This window comes from Cherax quadricarinatus, chromosome 19 (assembly GCF_038502225.1).
Source record: "Cherax quadricarinatus isolate ZL_2023a chromosome 19, ASM3850222v1, whole genome shotgun sequence".
NCBI lineage: Eukaryota > Metazoa > Arthropoda > Malacostraca > Decapoda > Parastacidae > Cherax > Cherax quadricarinatus.
The window spans coordinates 18,579,867-18,601,402 of record NC_091310.1 but is presented as its reverse complement, the minus strand read 5'-3'; the positions used below and the strand labels follow the sequence as shown (position 1 = coordinate 18,601,402).

General features: G+C 38.7%; 1 protein-coding gene and 1 long non-coding RNA gene across 5 annotated transcripts in view; one reads left to right on the top strand and one right to left on the bottom strand.

The window, feature by feature from the left end:
• LOC128688252 (meduse) overlaps window positions 1–19,889 on the top strand; it is a gene marked incomplete in the record, with an annotated part of 782,472 nt that extends 762,583 nt beyond the window's left edge. Inside the window, 2 exon segments of the mRNA XM_070086555.1 lie at window positions 4,692–4,785; window positions 19,083–19,889. Coding sequence (XP_069942656.1) covers window positions 4,692–4,772 — 81 coding nt within the window.
• The window catches only part of LOC138852921 (uncharacterized), a 132,988-nt gene that overhangs the window by 68,788 nt on the left and 42,664 nt on the right, over window positions 1–21,536 (bottom strand). Inside the window, exon 3 of one of the 4 annotated variants that reach the window (XR_011392178.1) lies at window positions 19,963–20,627. The exons of the other annotated variants lie outside the window; for them this stretch is intronic. This is a non-coding gene — a long non-coding RNA (uncharacterized lncRNA). Of the gene's footprint in view, window positions 1–19,962; window positions 20,628–21,536 lie in introns of those variants that run through there. 4 annotated transcript variants of the gene reach the window in all.

Genomic DNA, 21,536 nt, shown 5'->3' with positions numbered 1-21,536 from the left:
TTTTTGAGCCCATGCATTGTTGAACTCTGGTGTCACTCATATTTGTCACCAAATAATAGGGAGAGTTATTGTATATGTGCCAGTTGTAAAATAATTAATCTTTTGTAGCCAGAATAATGAGTATGCTGATGATAAGGACTCAATTATCTAATAAAACACACAGTGAACAATTCAGGACATTGCTGGTAGACAGTACTGTATTGATATTCAACACAGCAATTCTAATTTAATGTTTGGGATAGACCTTGAATGTTCTTGTTTCTTCTGTGCCTAGCCATCATCACCGGAAAAGATTGTTTGGGTTTAAGGTAACTTAGATTTAAAAATGTTCTTGGAATTTTCATGTTTTTTTTGATGTGTAGTACTAATTAAGTAGAGTATAATTACTTTGCTTCTTGTAGTATATTTATTGTAGAAACCTCAGCATTGGATATTTACCCTCTTTAGTTACTGTGGTAAGACTCCATAAATTAGGTAACTATTCCAACACTCGTGTACTTTTGCGTTTTATTTAAACCTCAGATACTAAAATTCAGTAGTATTATATCTGTACAGTTTCTCTATTAAGTAAATAGATAGCTTTCAGAAAGCACACAAACATGTTAATTATAATGCACTGAACACTCATCTACAAGTAATCATTTATTATAATGGAGATAGTCCTTTCATAATTTAAATTGTAAGTATTGCTAAGCCAGACACTGAATAAGACACATGAGCAACACTTGGGCATCTTTAATGGGAAACATTTTGCCAACCTGTGACTATCAGTTTTAATAATTCTGGGGATAGTGGAAGACATGCAGTTATTAGTCTTGATGAATCTGTTGAGATAATCAGCTCATCAGCCTTTGAAGGATGTGGTATGTCCAAGAGTCTTGACAAATCTAAAGTAAATACCGAGGAGTAAGACTTGTATACTGGAGACAGGAGAGGTGAAGCAGTTTTGAGATGTCACAGGAGGGTGAAGCCCACTAGTGGAAGTAGCTCAAGTCTATAGAGTTAGGCAAGCATTGAAGTTATAAAAGAATTTTCCGTACCACAATTCCAAAATGTTGCTTTGGCTCTCCTGCTTTCGGTATATAGTACTTACAGATCTCAATCCTCTGGCATATACTTTAGTCATTAAATTTTTCCCCCCACTCATAAACTAACAACTGTGTTTATTGTTGCGGTAAACAACAGGGCCTTGGAGAGCAGGGAATAATAAGTGTAAAATGGCAAGCCTAGGACTAAGGTCTAGGCTTTCAACTCCATGACTTGTATGATGATTAACAGGTTTCCTTTACTTTATGCAAATATATTATTAGTCTCATTTCTCTTGGTTATTCCCTACATGTTCACAAAGCACAATAAAGATTCTCATATGAAATAAAAGTGTTGGCCTGAATGAGCTTAGTACAGCTGCCATTAGCCTGGATTGTATTTATTGCATTGAGCAAGGGACATCTGTAATTGTTACAGTTGCCTGAATATGTTACTCAAGTGTGTTACTTAGGTTTGATAAGGTTAGTGTTGCTTGTTATCAACAATAGCATACAGACACATAATTACTCTCATTCCAGTGTTAGTCACACATCTGACTATCTTTGCTATAATAATACACTGAATTTAATTGTAATTTTTACTTGTTTGCTTTTTCAAAATATTTAGCTTCTGTTTTCTTATGTATATTGTTATGCATATTGATAAAATCAAATTGACTAATGAGCCCTCTTATAGACCATAAATTCTAATTTTATTTAGCATGTTATGCAGTAATCATAAATATCAGATATAGCAGTATGTAACAAGGCAAATATTTTTTTCCACCTGAATCTGAAAGATCCTGAGTTTGATATAGTGGAAGGAATTTATTGTAATCAAGTGTAGTACAATAATCTTATGCACAATGGACAAAAAAAATCAAGCTTTTTGAACATTTATTGATTTGACTTGAGAGTTTCATTATGCACCTCAATCCTATATTGTATGCAGGTACTGTTGCAGTGTTTGCTAGCTATTTACAAATCAAGTCACTGGATTTGCTCATACAGTGGAACTCCAGTTTTTGTACTTAATCCATCCCAGAAGGTCATTCTAAATCCGAAATGTACGAAAACTGAAGCAATATTTCACATAAGAAATGATGTAAATACAATGAATCCATTCCAGACACCCAAAAATATTAAGAAAAAGTACATTTTTTAAAGAATAACTGTAGTTTTACATACAGAAAACAATGAGAAATAAAAGTAAAGCTCTAAAGAAATGGATAAATGAACATTTAAATCACTGTTACACACCTTCATTGAAGACTCTTGTTCGAGTATGGAAAACAGCGAGGAGGGGACACGGACAATATACTTTAAGTATGACATGCTAATATCAACTCTACGGCTTATTTATCTATCACAATTCATCTAATATGACATAATAAACAATATTAATAACAGAATAAGTAAGTTTATTCAGGTATACACAAATACAGTTACATAGAATTATCATACATAGCAGCATATGTGTAGAGAACCTGGGATAACCCAAAAAAGTCAGACAGAGTGACTTATTTCCATTGGGGTCCTTTTACCTTATTATTATAATATAAAGGTTATAATATTTTCTTATTATTCTATAATGAAGATAACATCTTATCATACTAAAAAGACTATCTACTACACGAGGGTCATTACTAGGAATAAGGTAAAATTTACACGTATGTTAGCTAAAAAATAGAAAATCATTCCCCTCCCTTTTCTGTAGCTACATTCATCAGACACCTTTCGGCACTCCTCTTGAACTGGTTCATGCTACTATGACTGGCTTTGACATGTGCGGGCAGTCTGTTCCATTCCTTTATTGCTGTACAATAAAAGGTGCTTGAAGCCTTGCCAATGACTGTGGGTACTACAAAGTTGTGCTCTCTCCCCCTAGTACTATGATTGCTTTGGTTCCCAACCTTGACAAAATTGACAGCAAGATATTCTGGACACTGTTTGTGAGCAATTTTATAAACATGATTTAGCTTCAGTTGTTTTACTCTGTCTTCAACATTCAGCATATCCAACTGCTGTAATTCATTCTGGCCTACATGCTCTCTTGGTCCCAGCCCCAGGATGAATCTTACGATTTTGTTCTGGGTGATTTGCAGTCTTTCAGTTTTTTTTTGTCAAGGCAGAGTACAATGAAGAGCAAGCGTAATCCATATGGCATTGTATAAGGGCTGGACATAGGGTCCTGCGAGCCTCAGTAGGTAGACACTGTGCTTGTCTATACAGGAACTTCAGTCTGGCATTCGCTGTCTTTACTACACTGTTCCATATCAATTCTCCTGACATGCATGGGTCAAAGGGGATTCCCAGATATTTTACTGAAGAAACCAAAGTGATGGGCTCCCCATTACACTGAACATTAAAATTATTTACCCTTCTCAGTTTATGTTTCGTGCCAAAGAGAATGGCTTCAGTTTTCCCGAGGTGTAATGATAGTTTGTTGTCTACTAACCATTTGCTGCAGGACTCCAGTTCCAGTGTTAAAACATTAGCTATATCTTGTGGGTCTTTACCTGACACTAACAGAGCACTGCCATCTGCATACAGCATAAGCCATACATATGGTGGTGGCGGCAGCAGAGGTCACCACCAATATTCACACTGAAACAATGTATGTAATTTATAAATAAGAAATATTTACACTTTAATTTATGAATAAGGAATATATACCTTACCTTGGAGGAGATGCTGGCATTGGTTTAGGGTGGTGGAACATTGGCAGGCAGCATATGTTGCGAGTGGCCCTATATACCTCCAACAACATTGGAGGAGTTAGTTTTGTGTCCTCCTTCTATTGCTTAACTTGCTACACTTTATCGCTGACTGGCGCTATAGCCTTTATCGACTCCTGCTGCTTTAGTATCATACGTCATAGAATCACTGAAGAAGGCACATTCTCCCCTCTCTCTCAGCCCTTTACCAAAGGGGTGGCATTAGGAACTTTCTTTAGGCTCATGGTGGCTTATTTCACAGTCGCAATCAATAAACAAGCACAAAAATTGCGAAATGTTTCAGATAAATGCTCACTTAACCAGTGACAAAGCCAGACTGATGGCATCCCTGGGTGAGTGGACGTGTCTGATACGTGCAATTTCCAGATCGAGGTCCAACATCCGGAACAAATTTTCGCCCAAAAAAGGGTTCTAAATCCAAAACGTGAGATATCCAGTATGTACAAAAACCGGAGTTCCACTGTACTAATATGTATTGGAAAAAAAAATCACCATAATTTTGAGCAAAATCAGAATCTTTGGGAAAGTGTACAATAAAGCATGTAGAATATTTGATTTTTAATGTACATAGTTGGAAATTATCATTGAACTTGACAATTTAATTTTGACACTGCAGATAAAAAGAAAGGCAATTTTAAAATGCAGAAAAAGATAATGTAGATAATAGGATACATATTTTGTACAAATTAGATATGTTAAAGCAGAAAGACCAGTATCTTATCAAAGTTCTCTTCATTTACTGGATTACCATTAAATTCCATTAGAAGATAGTACCTAATCAGCCTGGTTGTGATAGGTGAAAATTGCCATCTGAGATACAAGAAACACCAGTCAGTAGAGCATCAGGTAGGCCTAGTTTTAGGAGAGGTGGTAAGAACAGAAGAGCTTTTAAACTCATACACACATCTGATTGGTGTTTCTTCAGCAGGTCATGGATAAAGGGATGAGGCGACGTAGTGCCTTAATTGCTCAATGGGAAAATCTCATCCAGCAGACCACTGACACCTGAGCCTGCATTCTTGGTAAGTTTACCAACTGCAAAATCATTATTTTAGACTGAAATCTGTTTTGAATTTGACCATTTGACAACCTGTAAATATTTTTTAAATCTTTTTATATAGAAAACAATTTCAAATTGTAAATATTATTATAATCAAATAAAGCGCTAAACTGACAAGGGTCATGCAGTGCTGCGGGGCAGAAAATAGTGCCAGGGCTATAAACAGTTAGGTAGAGGGGGGATCAGAGGTGAAGGGAGAAAAGGGCTGGAAGGGATGCTAAGGGTTGTGTGTCAAAGTTCGTATAGTAAAGCAGTTGCTGACAAAAAAGCAAAAAGGTGAAGATAAGGTAAGAGCGGTAGGGTGGCGGCATCAGTGGAGGTAAATCCTGCAAGCTTCCTGGTAAACCAGACAATCCACTAGAGTGTCAAGAACTGAAATAGGGACCCGACAAACCACACAGAGAGGAATAGGGTGTCGTTCCATGAGATACCCATGGGTGAGGTAAGTATGACCGATGGGGAGACGGGAGAGTGCAGTCTCCTGAGTACGGCAATGGCAGTAAGAAGATGGCCACAAACCTAAAAGCGGTTTAATAGAGTTCAATTTGTTATGGTGCATGTCTGACCATCGCTGCTGCCAGTGGCTGCGATGATGGGCATAGATGACTAAAATAATCCCTGGACAGAATACCTCTATAGGAGACCGGAAGATCACGTACCACTGACCGCGCAGCAGTATCCGACTGTTCATTGCCTTGCACATCAACGTGTCCAGGGACCCAACAGAAAACGACGTCTTCGTATTTGCTAGTCACATGGTGCAACCATAGTTGAATACAGAGGACCAGTGGATGAGGGGAATCAAATTGTTTAATGGCTTGTAAAGCAATGAGGGAATCTGAAATGATCAAAAATGTTGAAGGAGACATACACAGTGGTACCTTGACTTACGAGTTTAATTTGTTCCGTGACCAAGCTCGTAACTCAATTTGCTCGTGTATCAGTTTTCCTCATTGAAATTAACTGAAATGCCATTAATTTGTTCTGGCCCCAAAAATACACCCCAGTTTTTTTGTTATGGCTTTTTAAATAAGAAAAATGTATTTATAAATAAGAAATGTTTTTTGTCTTTTTTTGCCAGATCCCAGCAATGTTTTAGAAATACTGGAGTACAGTGGACCCCCGCATAGCGATATTAATCCGTGCAAGAGAGCTCATTGTTATGCGAAATTATCGTTATGCGAATGAATTTTCCCCATAAGAAATAATGGAAATCAAATTAATCCGTGCAAGACACCCAAAATATGAAAAAAAAAAATTTACCACATGAAATATACATTTTCCTACACACAAAGAGAAGGATACATGCACAATAGTAGAGTAGTACATGCACAATATATATTGTGCATGTACTACTCTACTAAATGAAGAATAAATGACACTTACCTTTATTGAAGATGCAGCAATGACTGATGAGACACTGTGTCCTGGGAGTGCCTTTTCCTCCTGAGTACTGTAGGTCCTGTTTGGCATTTTCTTCCAGAACAGGCCTTATCACACTGTGTATGCCACTACGATTCTTAAATCTCTCAAACCAACCTTTGCTGGCTTTAAATTCACCAATATGAGCACTAGTTCCAGGCATTTTTCCCTGTTCACCTGGGTGTTAGTCGACTGGTGTGGGTTGCATCCTGGGAGAGAAGATTAAGGACCCCAATGGAAATAAGTTAGACAGTCTTTGATGACACTGACTTTTTTGGGTTATCCTGGGTGGCAAATCCTCTGGGGTTAATTGTTTCTTGGTATTCTCAATAAGCCACACCAACAACGGTGCTACAGCAGCAGCAGCTGACAGTGCTACAACAGCAGCAGCAGACGATGCTACAGCAGCAGCTGACGGTGGTACTGCAGCAGCAGCAGCTGACAGTGCTACAGCAGCAGCAGACGATGCTACAGCAGCAGCAGACGGTACTACAGCAGCAGCTGACGGTGGTACAGCAGCAGCAGACGATGCTACAGCAGCAGCAGACGATGCTACAGCAGCAGCAGACGGCACTACAGCAGCAGCAGACGGTACTACAACAGCAGCAGCAGCAGCTGACGGTGGTACAACAGCAGCAGCAGCTGACAGTGCTACAGCAGCAGCAGCAGCTGACGGTGGTACAGCAGCAGCAGCAGCAGCTGTACCACCAATAGTAGCGATGGTTGATTGGGGTTTATTATACAACCTGGCCAGCTCGGAGACACGCACTCCACTTTCATACTTATCAATGATCTTTTTCTTCATCTCTATAGTAATTCTCACCCTTATTGCTGTAGGGTTGGCACTAGAAGCTTTCTTGGGGCCCATGGTCACTTATTTTTCAGATAAAATCACCAAAAACACTGTAATAATACGAAATGTTCCGATTGTATGCTTGGATGTTACCGCGGAGGCTGGCTGGTAAACAATGCCACCGGCGGAACATGTGAGGCTGGCTAAGGGCGCACATTAGACGCGTCTCGGACGAACAGCGTTGAGCGGGTTTTTTAGCGGTATGCGAGGCAAAATCTTGGCGATAAAATGTAGCGGTATGCGGATTTAACGTTATGCAAGGCCAACGGTATGCGGGGGTCCACTGTATATATGAAACTCCTTGAAGCATGGTGTAAGACGAGTGTCACTCCACTGTTGACAGTGCAGCAGTGGAGTGACATTTGATGATCGTGCGCTGCCTTGGCTTATTTTTCACTGTTACACATAAAGATGTCTGTCTATTTGTTTCTATTTGTCTATCTGTTTATCTGTCTCTGCTTATCTGTCTTCCTGTCTCTCTACTTGTCTCTGTCTCAGAGAGAGAGCCGTCATGAACCAACAGGTATTACTCACGATGCAGGGTCGTCACATCTGATTCTTGAGCAAGTGAAAATGTGTATTACTTGTCAGTCATGCTTATTATACCTTATATCTACAGGCATAGTAGTATAGCACTTCGTCGGGACTTTTTGGGGTTATCCTGTTGGGAGGGTTCGTGGAGATGTGATGGTTGGAGTTAAACACACTTGTTGGATGGTAACACTTATATTAGCAGTGTGTGAGAGGGGAGCCCAGACTGCCTGTGTTGCCTGTTCGTAGACCTAAGCATGGAGAGAGGATGAGGCCAGGAGCGCGGCACTCATATGCGGCATCACGTGATGTCACACAAGCTAGTCACTGAGCCTAGCAAGGGGTCGACTATGTAAAACATATGGATGGTACTATGATACTCAGATAACATATACAGGGGATCAACAACTATGCTGACAATCCTAGGTAATTTACACTATGAATAGCTGTATTTGTGTGTACCTGTGAGATAGAGACAGACACACACACACACAGTTAGAGGCATGTATAGACAAAGATAGATACAGACAGACAGAAGGAGATAGAGACAGCCAAAGCAAATCAGCCAGCCAGCTGGCCACCCAACCATCTGGCCTACCGAACATGTATTACACGTTCCAGAATTGTTTCTCTTTACTTAGGGCATATCTGAAGCTCACTCATAACTTAGATTTTGGCTCACAACTCAAAGCAAAATATCGACCAAGTGACGGCTCATAACTCGGAAAACTCTTAAGTTGGGGCACTTGCAAGTCAAGGTACCACTGTATGTAATATGGAGAAGCGCTATGAGGATGGCATACAACTCGGTGTTAAAAATACTAACCAAGTCTAATAAATGACCTCAGACAACATCGTCAGGGAATCCTACCATGAACCCAACACTGTCAGAAGATTTAGAACCATCTGTATAAACAGCGACAGCATGAGCAAAGTGACCAGAAGTGATCAAGAAAAAGAGAGCAAGAAGAAGCCATTAGGTTGGAGAGCTTTGTTGCACAGCAGTAGGGGAGAACAGACATGAACTGCCGGAACCTCCCAAGGGGAGAAGGGTAAAGGCAGACACTAAATGATCATACAGGAGAGGCAACTGGAGAGAAGACCGGAGTAAATGAAGATTAAGAGAAAAACTGACGGAGTAAGCTGGGGCACAGACAAAATAATAGGCTTTTACTAATGTCTGAGACCAACCTATATGTAGAAGGAACATGAAGGTCATGAAAGAGGACAAAGTAACGAAGGCAATGAGCATCATGGCAATCGGCTAAGGAAGGAACATTCACTTTGAACAGGGGATGAACGGAAGGCACCAAGGCATAAACGTAAACTCTGATGATGTAAGGGATCTAACTTAGAGTTGTAGGAAAAGCCACAGAATAGACTTGGTTGCTATAATCCAGCTTGGACAAGTTGGACAAGACTAGGGTGGAATGCAAACTGAGGAGTCCAGCTATCTGCTCCCCATGAACGATGCACAAAAATTTTAAGGAGATTCAGCCGACCACGGCAAGCTGCCTTCAAAGAGGAAATGTGAGGCTTCCATGTCAACTGGTGATTGAACAGAAAGAAACTTGACCGTATCACATTCTGGAATACGTGAGCCATGTAAATACGTACAATGGAATATCTGGGACAAGAGGATGTCTAGTGAAGGTAATGAAATGAGTTTTCCTACTAGAAAATTTAAATCCATGAGAAGTGGCCCAATGGGAAACTTGGTCATTTGCATCCTGAAAAGAGGCCACTACCAGGAGACAGTCAGCTTCTGCGTAAGCTATAGTGAAGTCATCCACATAAAGTGACGACCCAATATGTGATGGAAGAATGGCAGGGAGGTCATTTATAGCCAAGAAAAAAAGAGTAGTGCTAAGGACACAATCTTGTGAGAATTCCTTTGCCAGAACAAAGTCTGAGGAAAGCGACACACCAACACACAGGAAGGTCGGTAGATTACTGCAGAGGCCTAAGGAGTGAGCCTGGGCTAAGATGTTATACCTCCAAGTAGTGTCATATGCCTTCTCAAGATTAAAAAAAACTGCTAGGAAGGAGTGTTTATTGGCAAAGGCATTTCACACATACGTATCTAAGTGTAGCAAGGGGTCCAAAATAGAGCAGCCCTTGCAAAAGCCATATTGGCGAGGAGAAAGACTATTGTGAGTCTCCAAATACCATATCAGACATCTATTCACCAATTGTTCCATCATCTTGCAGATTACACTGGTCAGAGCAATGGGACAATAGCGACAGGTATCAAGTCCCAAGGTGCCTGGTTTGCGAAACGGTAGTAAAATGCCAGATTTCCATTGTCGAGGGAAAACCCCTCATTGGGCCACTTTTCATGGATTTAAATTTTCTAGTAGGAAAACCCATTATGTTATATGGCTCCATTTCATTAGAATAGAAATCCAAGGGCAGTTACTCCCTGGTAGACTTAGAAGCAAGAAATGAGGGAGTGAGGTGAAGCCCTTGGGAGACATGGACAAGATAGTTCCCGATTTCTATGGGAGCTTCAAGAGCTTCCACAACACTAACACCAGCAACCCACAAAACGGGACCTGGGTTCGGAGCATACTTGCCACACAATTTTCGTGTCTTCTTCCAAACCACACACATAGAGGAGGTCAAGGTAACGGTAGAAACGTCTTGCCAACAAGTGCATTTAGCATTGCATATGATGTGGCGAGTGACTGCCCTTATATCGATAACGGCCCCACACAGCACGTTTCAAAAACACTGCACGGGCACACGCAGGAGACCACCAAGGCAGGCATGGCTGAGAATGCCTACCTGAGGTTTGAAGAATAGAACATGAAGCTGCAGTCAAAACTAAGGTCGAAAACTGGTGCACCAGTTCATCAATAGAGGATGAAGAAGGGTCCCCACAAAAAGCAGTAAGACGAGAGTGTAATTCCCAATTTGCTTGTCCAAATTGCCAACGGGGACTATGAGGCAGTCAGGAATACATAATAAAAGTAAGAAGAATAGGAAAGTGATCACTGTTGTGCAAATCTGGGAGAACAGAATAAGTGTAATCAAGTGCGGTTGACGAGGAGCAGATAGAAAGATCAATGCAAGAGAGAGACTGAGTGCAAGAATCAAAATGGGTGGGAGCACCCGTATTTAAAACATCAGGAGGATGAGAAGTGAGAAGAGTCTCCAGTGATCGCCACAAGAATCACAGTGGGACCCTCCCCAATGATGATAGTGAGCATTAAAATTACCTAACAACGAGATTGGCAGAGACAGAGGCGTCGCTACACTTGGTGTCACCCACGGAGGAATCTTTTGTCACCCCATGAAATCCAAGGGTGGGGGGATGGGGGGAGTAAACTCCAATTATGTCACTACTGCATGACCAGTGACTAATGTTTAGCAGTGAGAACATTTAAGGGCCATAAACTGAACAGGAGAATACTTCTCAACTTTATAATTGATAAAATAAATAATTGTAATAATATTGAGGAAACATAATTATCACTTTGAGTACAGGCAACAGATCCTACATTTATTCATATTCAACAATGTCAAAAAAAAAAAAAAAACTTGAAAAATAAAGAAAAACACTCAATATCAGAAAAACACTAGTTCTGATTTGACCTTGAGTACAGGTAACATCTCAGTGAATCTGATCTTACATTTCCTTGCCTTCAAACCTGCAAAAATCATCTATCACATCATCAAAATCAATGATTTTCTCTATATAGGCCTATTTGTACTCTGTAATCATATACAGTGGACCCCCGCCTTACGATATTAATCCGTTACTGAGAGCTCATCATATGCCGAAATTATCATAAGGCGAATTAATTTTCCCCATGAGAAATAATGGAAATCAAATTAATCCGTACAAGACGCCCAAAAGTATGGAAAAAAAAAAAAATTTACCACATGAAATATTAATTTTAATACACACAAACTGAAGAAGATATACACAGTTAATACTCTACTAAGAATAGAATACATGACGCTTACCTTTATTGAAGATCAGGTGATGATTGATAGGAGGGGAGTGTGTGGAAGTTATTGTTTAGAAGGGGAATCCCCTTCCATTAGGACTTGAGGTATCAAGTCCTTTTCCTGGGTTACTTCCCTTCTTCTTTTAATGCCACTAGGACCAGCTTGAGAGTCACTGGACCTGTGTCACACAATATATCTGTCCATAGACCTCTGTACCTCTCGTTCCTTTATGATTTGTCTAAAGTGGTTCACAACACTGTCATTGTAATAGTCACCAGCACGGCTTGCAATAGCTGTGTGAGGGTGATTTTATCCATATTATTATTATTATAATCAAGGGGGAAGCGCTAAACCCGGAGGATTATACAGCGCATGGGGGGGGGATGTGGAAGGCATTCAGGCTTAATTCGGGGAACTGGAGCACAGATCCAATTCCCTAAATCAAGAGCCCCTCACCAACATCAAGGAACCTTCCTTGAGGGGTAATCCATAAAGGTTTGCACTTCAAGCCACTTTGCACACATTTCCTTAATCTCTTTTTTCAATTCCATACTAATTCTTACCCTTTTTACCACAGGGATGGCACTAGAAGCTTTCTTGGGGTCCATGGTGACTTATTTTGCAGATACAAGCACTAAAAACACTTGGATAATGTGAAATGCACCGAATGTATGCGTAGATGCCACCACACTTCCTGGCTTGTAAACACTGGCACTGAGGCCACACGTGGGACGCGTCCTGGACGAATCATGTAAGGCGAGCTTTTTAGCGTGAGGCGAGGCAAAATTTTTGCGTTAAAATGTATCGTATGGCGGATTTAACGTAACGCGATGCCATCATAAGGCGGGGATCCACTGTATATAATAGGCTATATAGAAACGAAGGATTCTTCACTTATGTTGCTGCAGCACTGTTTTGGGCATTAGCATCACCTTCTTTAGAGGCTCTCTGGTGTCATCCCCTAAATGGTGTCGCCCAGGGCAACCCACCCCCCCTTACGATGCCACTGGGCAGAGAAGAGATCAAGAATGCAATATCCCAGATACAGTATGCACGGGAAGGGGAGAGAAAGAGAAAACTGTATAACCACCTGTGCAAATAAATACAGGTACAGTATAACTAACAGTGTAATGCAGCAGAAAAAGAACAAAGACCTGTTGATACAGTATACCAATGTGCACAAGAAGCTCATTCTCATTAAATGATTTATCAGGAAAGGGATCAGAAGAATACAACAGCACATAGCCAGAATGAATTTTGGGCTCTTGTAACCCGACACATACTGAGGAAAACTGGGAGTGTCTAATGAGAAAACATCAAAACCTTCTGTTCAGGTTGAGAAAACTTAAACAGGAAAACAAAATACATCAGTGTTTCACTCGAGATGGGAAAATACTAGTTTGAAAAACAGCAACAGGACAACAATATACCATCTCAAATGAACATGATTTCTCTACCTTCCTTAGAAAAGTTGACATTTCCGTAACAGATTAGATAAGTGTCCTTAACACATATACGTGTGGTGCATATAGTGTATGTTCCTGTTACATTATTGTGCAATTCCTTGTACTATCTCTTACTAGCTAGTACCAACTACCTCAAATACTTTTTTTTTATTGCTATTAATTGCTCAAATTGTGTTGCAGGTCAAATCTTATTCGTGGTTGCTATCTGTCCATTTAATTTTGTTTACCACTACTTATTTTAGTCCCTTTTATATTGTATGGTGCATTTAGTGTATATTCCTATTACATTATTATGCAATTCCTTGTACACTATCTTTTACTAGCTAGTACCAACTACCTCAGGGTTTCAGCCGTACTCGTACGGCTTACGTGCCAGGGTCCTTGACGTACTAGTACTCATAAATTCTAGCGCCTTCAAATCTAGTGAGAGAAAGCTGGTAGGCCTACATATGAAAGAATGGGTCTATGTAGTCAGTGTGTGCAGTATAAAAAAAATCCTGCAGCACACAGTGCGTAATGAGAAAAAAAAAAACTTTGACCGTGTTTTTGGATTAAAACAGCGACTTTGCACTGTATTTTCGTATGGTATTTATTGTTGTATTCTAGTTTTCCTGGGCTCATTTGATAGAATGGAAGACATATTACAGAAATTGAGATGATTTTGACTGGTTTTACAATGAAAAGTACCTTGAAATTGAGCTCAAAATAGCAGAAATGTTCGATTTTTACCAAAGTTCAAAAGTAAACAAATCATGCTAAGCGTCCAATACACGTCAACTGAGGAGTCTAATATTCTTTCACAAGTGCGCCGATATTATTTATACCATTTCTACACTAATACAGTAGTCTGTATAACAGTAGATCTTCTATTTTTTGTGAGAATAAAAATTCAAAATGGAAAACAAAAGAATGTAAGAGGGGCGTGGGGACGTGACTAATGAACAGAGGAAATGTTACTTTAGTGCCAGGAATGCCTTTCTTGTTTATTCTGGACCCTATTTGGAAATTGGCACCTTTTGAAATTTGTGTGAAATTGGCAAAATTGCTAAATTCTGACCACTGTATTGGATAGTTGAAATCAGTAAATGGGTGGTTTCTTGTACTCATTCGATAGAAAAAATGGAGTTCTAGCGAAATAGGTATGATTTTTGTCGACTAGTACACTGTAATTGGCTGAAAATAGGGCTCAAAGTGGGAAAAATCGCCAATGAGTAAACATCGTCGAGACAGCTAACTTCGCGAGAGCATAATTCCATAAGTTTTCCATCAAATTTCATACTTTTGGTGTCATTATGATCGGGAAAAGATTCTCTATCTTTTCGTAAGAAAAAATAATTTTTTTTTTTTTTTTTTGAAATTTGGGGGATCCTGAGAACAAGTCTCTGAGAGGGCCTGTGGACCCTGAAAGGTTTAATTGCTCAAACTTCATATTACAAGTCAGATCTTACTCCTAAAGTATCTCTCCATTTAACTTGGTTTACCCCTACTTATTTTAGTCCCTTTTATATTTTCTCCTTTATTTTAGCTTTAAAGAACTACCTTAGTTCATATATTCACATATGTTAAAATAATTAAGGTGCTATTTTTTAGCCTTAGAATATTTACATTGTCTTATACTCAAGTCTAATTTTAGAGTCACTATAAATCTTATGATTACAAGCATTGATCCTGATACCAACCTCTTACTGAATGACTGAAATGAATCAAACAGCAACTGTAATTACTACACAGCAGAACAAACAAAGGCACTTCTCAGAACCAACTACAATGTCAGATCTTTAAGAAAACATTACGATGGCCTCACAGCATTACTAAATTTTCTGCATGCCAGTATGTCCATCATTACTCTCGCCGAAACCTGGCTAAAGCCAGATACTACAGATGTCTTTGCCATTCCTGGTTACACAGCCATACACAACTGTAGGCCAGATCAACAAGGGGGTGGCAGAGCTATATACTACTCAGACCAACTAGAATGTATAAATAATACTTGCACAAGGGATGAACTTGGGAAATATATAATAGCTAAATTCAAATCCAAATACCTACAAAAACCTCTCACAGTGATAAACATCTACAGAGTACCACAGTCAAATATTAGCTGTTTTGGTGAAAACCTAGGAAGTATGATAACTGATGCACACATGAACAAAGATCACTTACTACTCTCAGGAGACTTCAATATAAATCTCCTGCAAGACCAGGACCCACATGTAACTGAATTCACAAACACTATGAGTAACTGCTTGTTGCTACCAACAGTAACAAAACCTAGAAGAATTACAGAGACAAGTGTTTCCCTATTAGACCACATCTGGACCAACACCAAATCCCCCTTAAAATCAGGCATATTCACAGATAATACCACAGACCACTACCCTACCTTTCTCATAACTAATCTAGGTAAATTACCCGAAGACACTACTAAAGTAACCTTCAGACTTCATAATGAGGCAGCCATTAATAACTTCATAACAGCAATGACAAACATTGACTGACAAACTGAGCTAGAAATCTATACAGATACTGATGAATGTATTAATAATTTTCTAAAAAAGACCCAGTACCTCTATAACAAGCACTGCCCTCAAAAACTAAATAGATCACAGCCAAGAGACTGAACAATCCCTGGCTAACACCCAGTATCCTCAAATTCATAAATATAAAGCACCTATATGAAAAACAGTACAGAATGGGTCACATAACCAGAGACCAAACAAAATGTTACTCATCAATCCTAACCAGCTTCATAAGAAGGGCAAAAAAATTGTATGAGAACAGATTATCCAACTTAAAAGGTGATATAAAAAAGAGCTAGAAAACCCTATCCGAAATTCTAGGAACAAAAAGGATATCAGGAAACAAAACAATCAAACTAACAAAACCAGATGAACCCTTACTCCCACCAACTGAAACAGCAAACAGACTCAGTGTTTTCTTCTCCACCACAGGAAAAAACCTTGCGGGTAAAATCCCAAGCTCAAATACCCCACCTAATGACTACCTCACTGGCACCTACCCGAACACACTGTTCCTAGCTCTGACTAACCTTATTATCAACACACTAAAGAACAAGACAGGAGATTTAAATACCTTACCACCCTTTATATACAAAAAAAGCTTCACAAGTACTGTCACCAATCATTGCAACACTCTTTAACAATTTCATCGAATCCTCTACCTTCCCTACAGTTCTCAAAATAGCGAGGGTCACCCTGATACATAAAGGAGATCAAGCAGACTTGAATAATTATAGGCCAATATCCAACTTACACCCTCTCTCTAAAATCTTTGAAAAATTAATTCATAAGTGAATCTATTCCTACCTCATCTCCAACAACATACTCAACCCATGTCATTTTGGGTTCAGGCCTAATAAAAATACGAATGATGCTATTATACACATGCTTGAACAAATATACACTGCACTCGAAAAAAAAGAAATCCCATTGGGATCTTCATTGATTTACGTAAAGCTTTTGATACAGCTGACCATGATTTGTTGCACATAAAATTATCACACTATGGTATAAGAGGGCACTCCCTCAACTACCTAAAGTCATACCTTAGCAACAGAAGCCAATATGTGTACACAAATGGAGCAAACTCTTCCACACAGCCAATTACAGTTGGTGTCCCACAGGAAAGTGTACTTGGCCCTCATCTCTTTCTCATTTACATAAACGACCTACCAAATGCATCGCAACTACTCAAACCCACACTATTTGCAGATGACACTTCATACACCTTCTCTCACCCAAGCCCAGTCATACTAGCAAATACTGTAAATACCAAATTACAGAAAAATCTACCTGGATGATGATTAACAAACTTACTCTCAATATTGACAAAACCTACTTCATTCAATTTGGGAACAGAACTACAGATGTTCCTCTTAACATAATGATAAATGGATCACCTATCACAAAGCTCACAGAGGAAAATTCTTAGGAATCCAGCTTGATAACAGACTCAAATTTCAAACACATGTACAACAAATTTCCAAGAAAATCTCCAAGACTGTAGGCATACTATCAAAGATATGGTACTATGTTCCACAATCAGCCCTCCTGGCCCTATATCACTCACTCACCTATGGAATTTGTGCATGGGGCTCAACAACAATAAATCTCAGACCATTAATTACCCAACAAAAGGCTGAAGTCAGAATGATAACAAATTCCCACTCTAGACAGTATACTCCACCAATATTCAAACTCTAAACTTACTCACCGTGCAAAACATCCATACTTATTATTGTGCCTACTACATACATAGAACACTAAACTCTTATATAAGCCCTTCTCTCATACTTCTCCATACCAACCTTAACAGAACACATGACCATAACACAAGGCACAGATCACTCTTTGATGTTCCCCACGCCCATCTCACACTGTGTAAAAACTCGATGCACATAAAAGGCCCAAAAATCTGGAATTCATTACATGTGAATATAAAAGAAACACTGTTTATCAGTTCAAGACTCTTAAAAACCACTTACTCACCCACAACTAAATACTGAATAACTGTATCTCAAAATGTATAACCTGTGACCCTATCAACTATGTTTTTTTTTTACATTACATTACCTAATAGAATACTCCATTCTCTTGAATGCACAGTAACTCGTCTAATGACCATATGACCTGTTTCTGCACTACAAATCATTGACTTGTTTAATTTGATTGATTATATTATACATTGTTATGCTACAAATTTGTACAACTTCAATGCTTCTTTTTTGAAATACTCATTTGTACTTTGTTGTAATTTGTTTACTGGAATTTGCTTACTGCTGAATATATCATTGCTTAGTTATCACTAAGTTTATTTTAAGCCTGCCCATGATGCTCTACATACAAGGGGCTTTTGGCATGTACACCCAATCACTATATTTCTTTGTACAACTATGTATCATGTCCAAATAAAAAAATTTTACACAAAATTTGCACTTCTTTCAATAAACCAGTTGTATCCCACTGAAGCAGGGTGGCCCAAAAAGAAAAACATAAGCTTTTCATAACTTCAGTAATGTATACAGGAGAAGGGGTTACTAGCCCCTTGTTCCCAGTATTTTAGTTGCCTCTTATGAAACTCATGGCTTATGAAGAAAGAATTCTGTTCCATTTTCCCATGGAGATAAGAGGAAATAAACAAGAACCAGAACTAGCAAGAAAATAGAAAACCTAGAGGGTTGGGTATGTATATACTTGTACATGTATGTGTAATATGACCTAAGTGTAAGTAGAAGTAGCAAGACATACCTGAAATCTTGCATGTTTATGAGAGAAGAAAGACATCAGCAATCCTACTATCACATAAAACAATTACAGGTTTCCATTTAACACTCACTTCTTAGGACAGTAGTACCTCCCTGGGTGGCTGCTGTCTACCAGCTTAATACCTAGGAGATCTGCACTTGTGCATATTAATTTCACTCTTTGCCATTGTTATATTTTTTGCACCTTTTCTGAGTGGAATGTAGATTAAAGGTTCAGAGAAGTGACAGGTTGTCAAATTTATTGCCTTTTCTGAGCAGTTGAAGCTATGCTCCTTATGGTTTTGCAAGTTATCTGAGCCTTTCCAGGGTGCTGGGAATGAGTTCAGCAACTTTAGTCATAGGGCAAGTGAACATGCCAATTGTTTTAAAAATTATATCCACATTACTGTACACAAATGTTGAAATTTTGAAGCTGTTTGTATGAGTTCTCAAAGTTATTAGTGAAATAATTGAAAAGTTGGAGGAAGAAAATTAATAAAAACTTTGGGGAATCTCTTAAAGGTATCCCTACAGGGATACCTGAATATTTACATATTAGTTTGAAAATAAAATAGGCCTTTGTATATGACAAATTTACATTAAACCTTGTACTGTATTTCATTGTACTGTATTTCATGATTTTCAAACATATTACAGTATGCTTGAAAATAGTTTTGTTGATGTACAGCAAGTTCACTCATACTGTGTACAGTATAGTGTTGTATCCTCCTTAATGCATTACCATAATTCTTCATTTGTATTTTCAGAAGCATTTGGTGCTTGTGAGAGCAAGTTATGCCATATGCCAACAGCAGGCCAGATAGTCCTTGGCAGCCATAAGGGTCACCATCTTGCAGCTCTACATAGATATTTTATTCCTATATTAACCATGCCAGAAAGGCCGCAGTTAGCTGTTTCCCTTGTCCATTAGTGTATTTTGGTATTAGTATGATTTATTTGCTGCCAGGATAATAAATTCTTCAAGAACAAACTTTGTCTGGCTGCTGCTGTGGCCATTCTTGTGATTATAGTGTGATATAGTAATGCTAATACACTTAAGTATAGTTATTAAATAATATATAATTATCATGGCTAGGGTAGTGGAGAAAGTTCACTTGATGTATTCTAAATAATCTTATTGACACGAACAGATCCCTCCCTCATTCTTCACTTTTATGAAGGACACTATACACAGTTTATAGTTACTGTGCTTCCTATAATGCTGTAATTATTGTATGCATAATTTAGCATGTGTGTGCTTCCTAGTTGTGGATGTTGTCTGCAAGCAGAATAATTTATGTGACAGGAGATTGGGGCCTCTTAGTCTTCATGTATATATGTAGATTATGCAATGTTTTTATTTAGTACTTAAATCCTACAAGAGCATATGAATTATGCTATTGCAGCTGCATATTTGTATTGTTAATTAATAATCCTTTGTATGTTATTTTAGGAATAACGTATGAGTAAGGTTAATATTGTATGTACCCTTTGGCAAGTCTGCAGGCAATGTGTCAAGCAGCAGCCTTTAGCCCAAGTGTATCATGTTGCACAAATAAAAGCTTATAATAAAATTAACTTTCTTTTATCCATACTTAATACTACATTGTTATATACAGTTAAACTAAATTTTAAACATAAAAGTACCTTAGCCATGTTTAATTGAATAAAATGGATATAATGCAAATTTATGAACTGTTATGCTACATAATTATGCAATTTATCTTTTTTTTTTTTTTTAATAGAATCATAATCCTAAAAAGTAACCTCATTTAATCGAATTTGTAAATGTGAAAAATACCGTGTCGGTCAATAATGCTTGAACCTGCATACTGTTTACACTTAAAGCAGTCACTGCTTAATTAATATATGCATTACAATTAGTCCTTCCCTTAATTATACTGGTTTTCACTCTCTCCACTTCTCATAGCAATATACACCGCAACATGGGTCACCAAATGGTGAGCTGTATGTAGCTCATGGGAAAAGTTAATGTAACCTTCTGAACCTATTAAGAACTGCAATTACTGTATAAGCAAGTAAATATTTTAGAAAAAATCAATGAATAAAGTACTGTATATGTGATGGCTGTACAAATGAATTGTACCAGTAATATTATGAGGAAGCCATAGGGTTCACAGCAATAAAGTTCTATCCATGGAGAGGGCAGTTCCATTTTCTTAGATCAGGAGCCTCTTGTCAGTATCGAGGAACCTCCCTTGAGGTAAATTTATGTTCATACTGATATAATATGATAGAGGGACTTTTTTTTTTTTAATTACACTGGCCGTCTCCTATCACGGTAGGGTGACCTGAAAAAGAAACTCTTTTACCATCATCCACTAACACTGTCTTGCCAGAGGTGCACAAATACTACTTCCAAACTGCAAATATCCCCCATACCTTTTTTTAGAGTGCAGGCATAGTACTTCCCATCTCCAGGACCGAAGTCGGGCTAACTGGTTTCCCTGAATCCCTTTACAAAATGTTACCTTGCTCATTAAGTCCCAAAAACCATTTGAATCCACTATCTAACATACTTACACATGCCTGCTCTATGTCCAAGCCCCTTGCACAGAAAACCTTCTTTATCCCCTCCCTCCATCCTTTCCTAGGGCAACCTCTACCCACTTTCCCTCCATTACAGATTACAGATTTATACACCCTCCAAATCATTCTATTTTTCTCCATCCTCTCAATGTCCAAACCTCCTCAGCCCTCTAGATAATACTTTTAGTAACTGCACCTCCTCGTAATCTCCAAACTATGAATTTTCTGCATAATATTTATATCACACATTGCACTCAGACATTTCCAGTGCCTCCAACCTTCTCACTGCAATATTAACAACCCATGCTTCACACCCATATAAAAGTGTTGGTACCATTATACTCTAATACATTACCCTCTTTGCCTTTGGATAACTGTCTCCACAGATGCCTCAATGCACCACCCACCTTTTTTCCCTTCATCACTTTAATGGTTCACCTTGTCTTTCATGTACCCATCTGCCGGCAAGTCCACTCCCTAATATATGAACACACTCTCCTCCTCCATAGTCCCTTTCCAAATTCGATATCCAATTTTTCATCACCTTGCTCAATCCTATGGTCACTTTTCAACTTCCTACCTTTACACATCCTCCCAAATTCATCCACTAACCTTTGCAGCTTCTCTTCAGAATCTCCCAAAAGCAGTGTCAGTAAGTTTATTCAGGTATA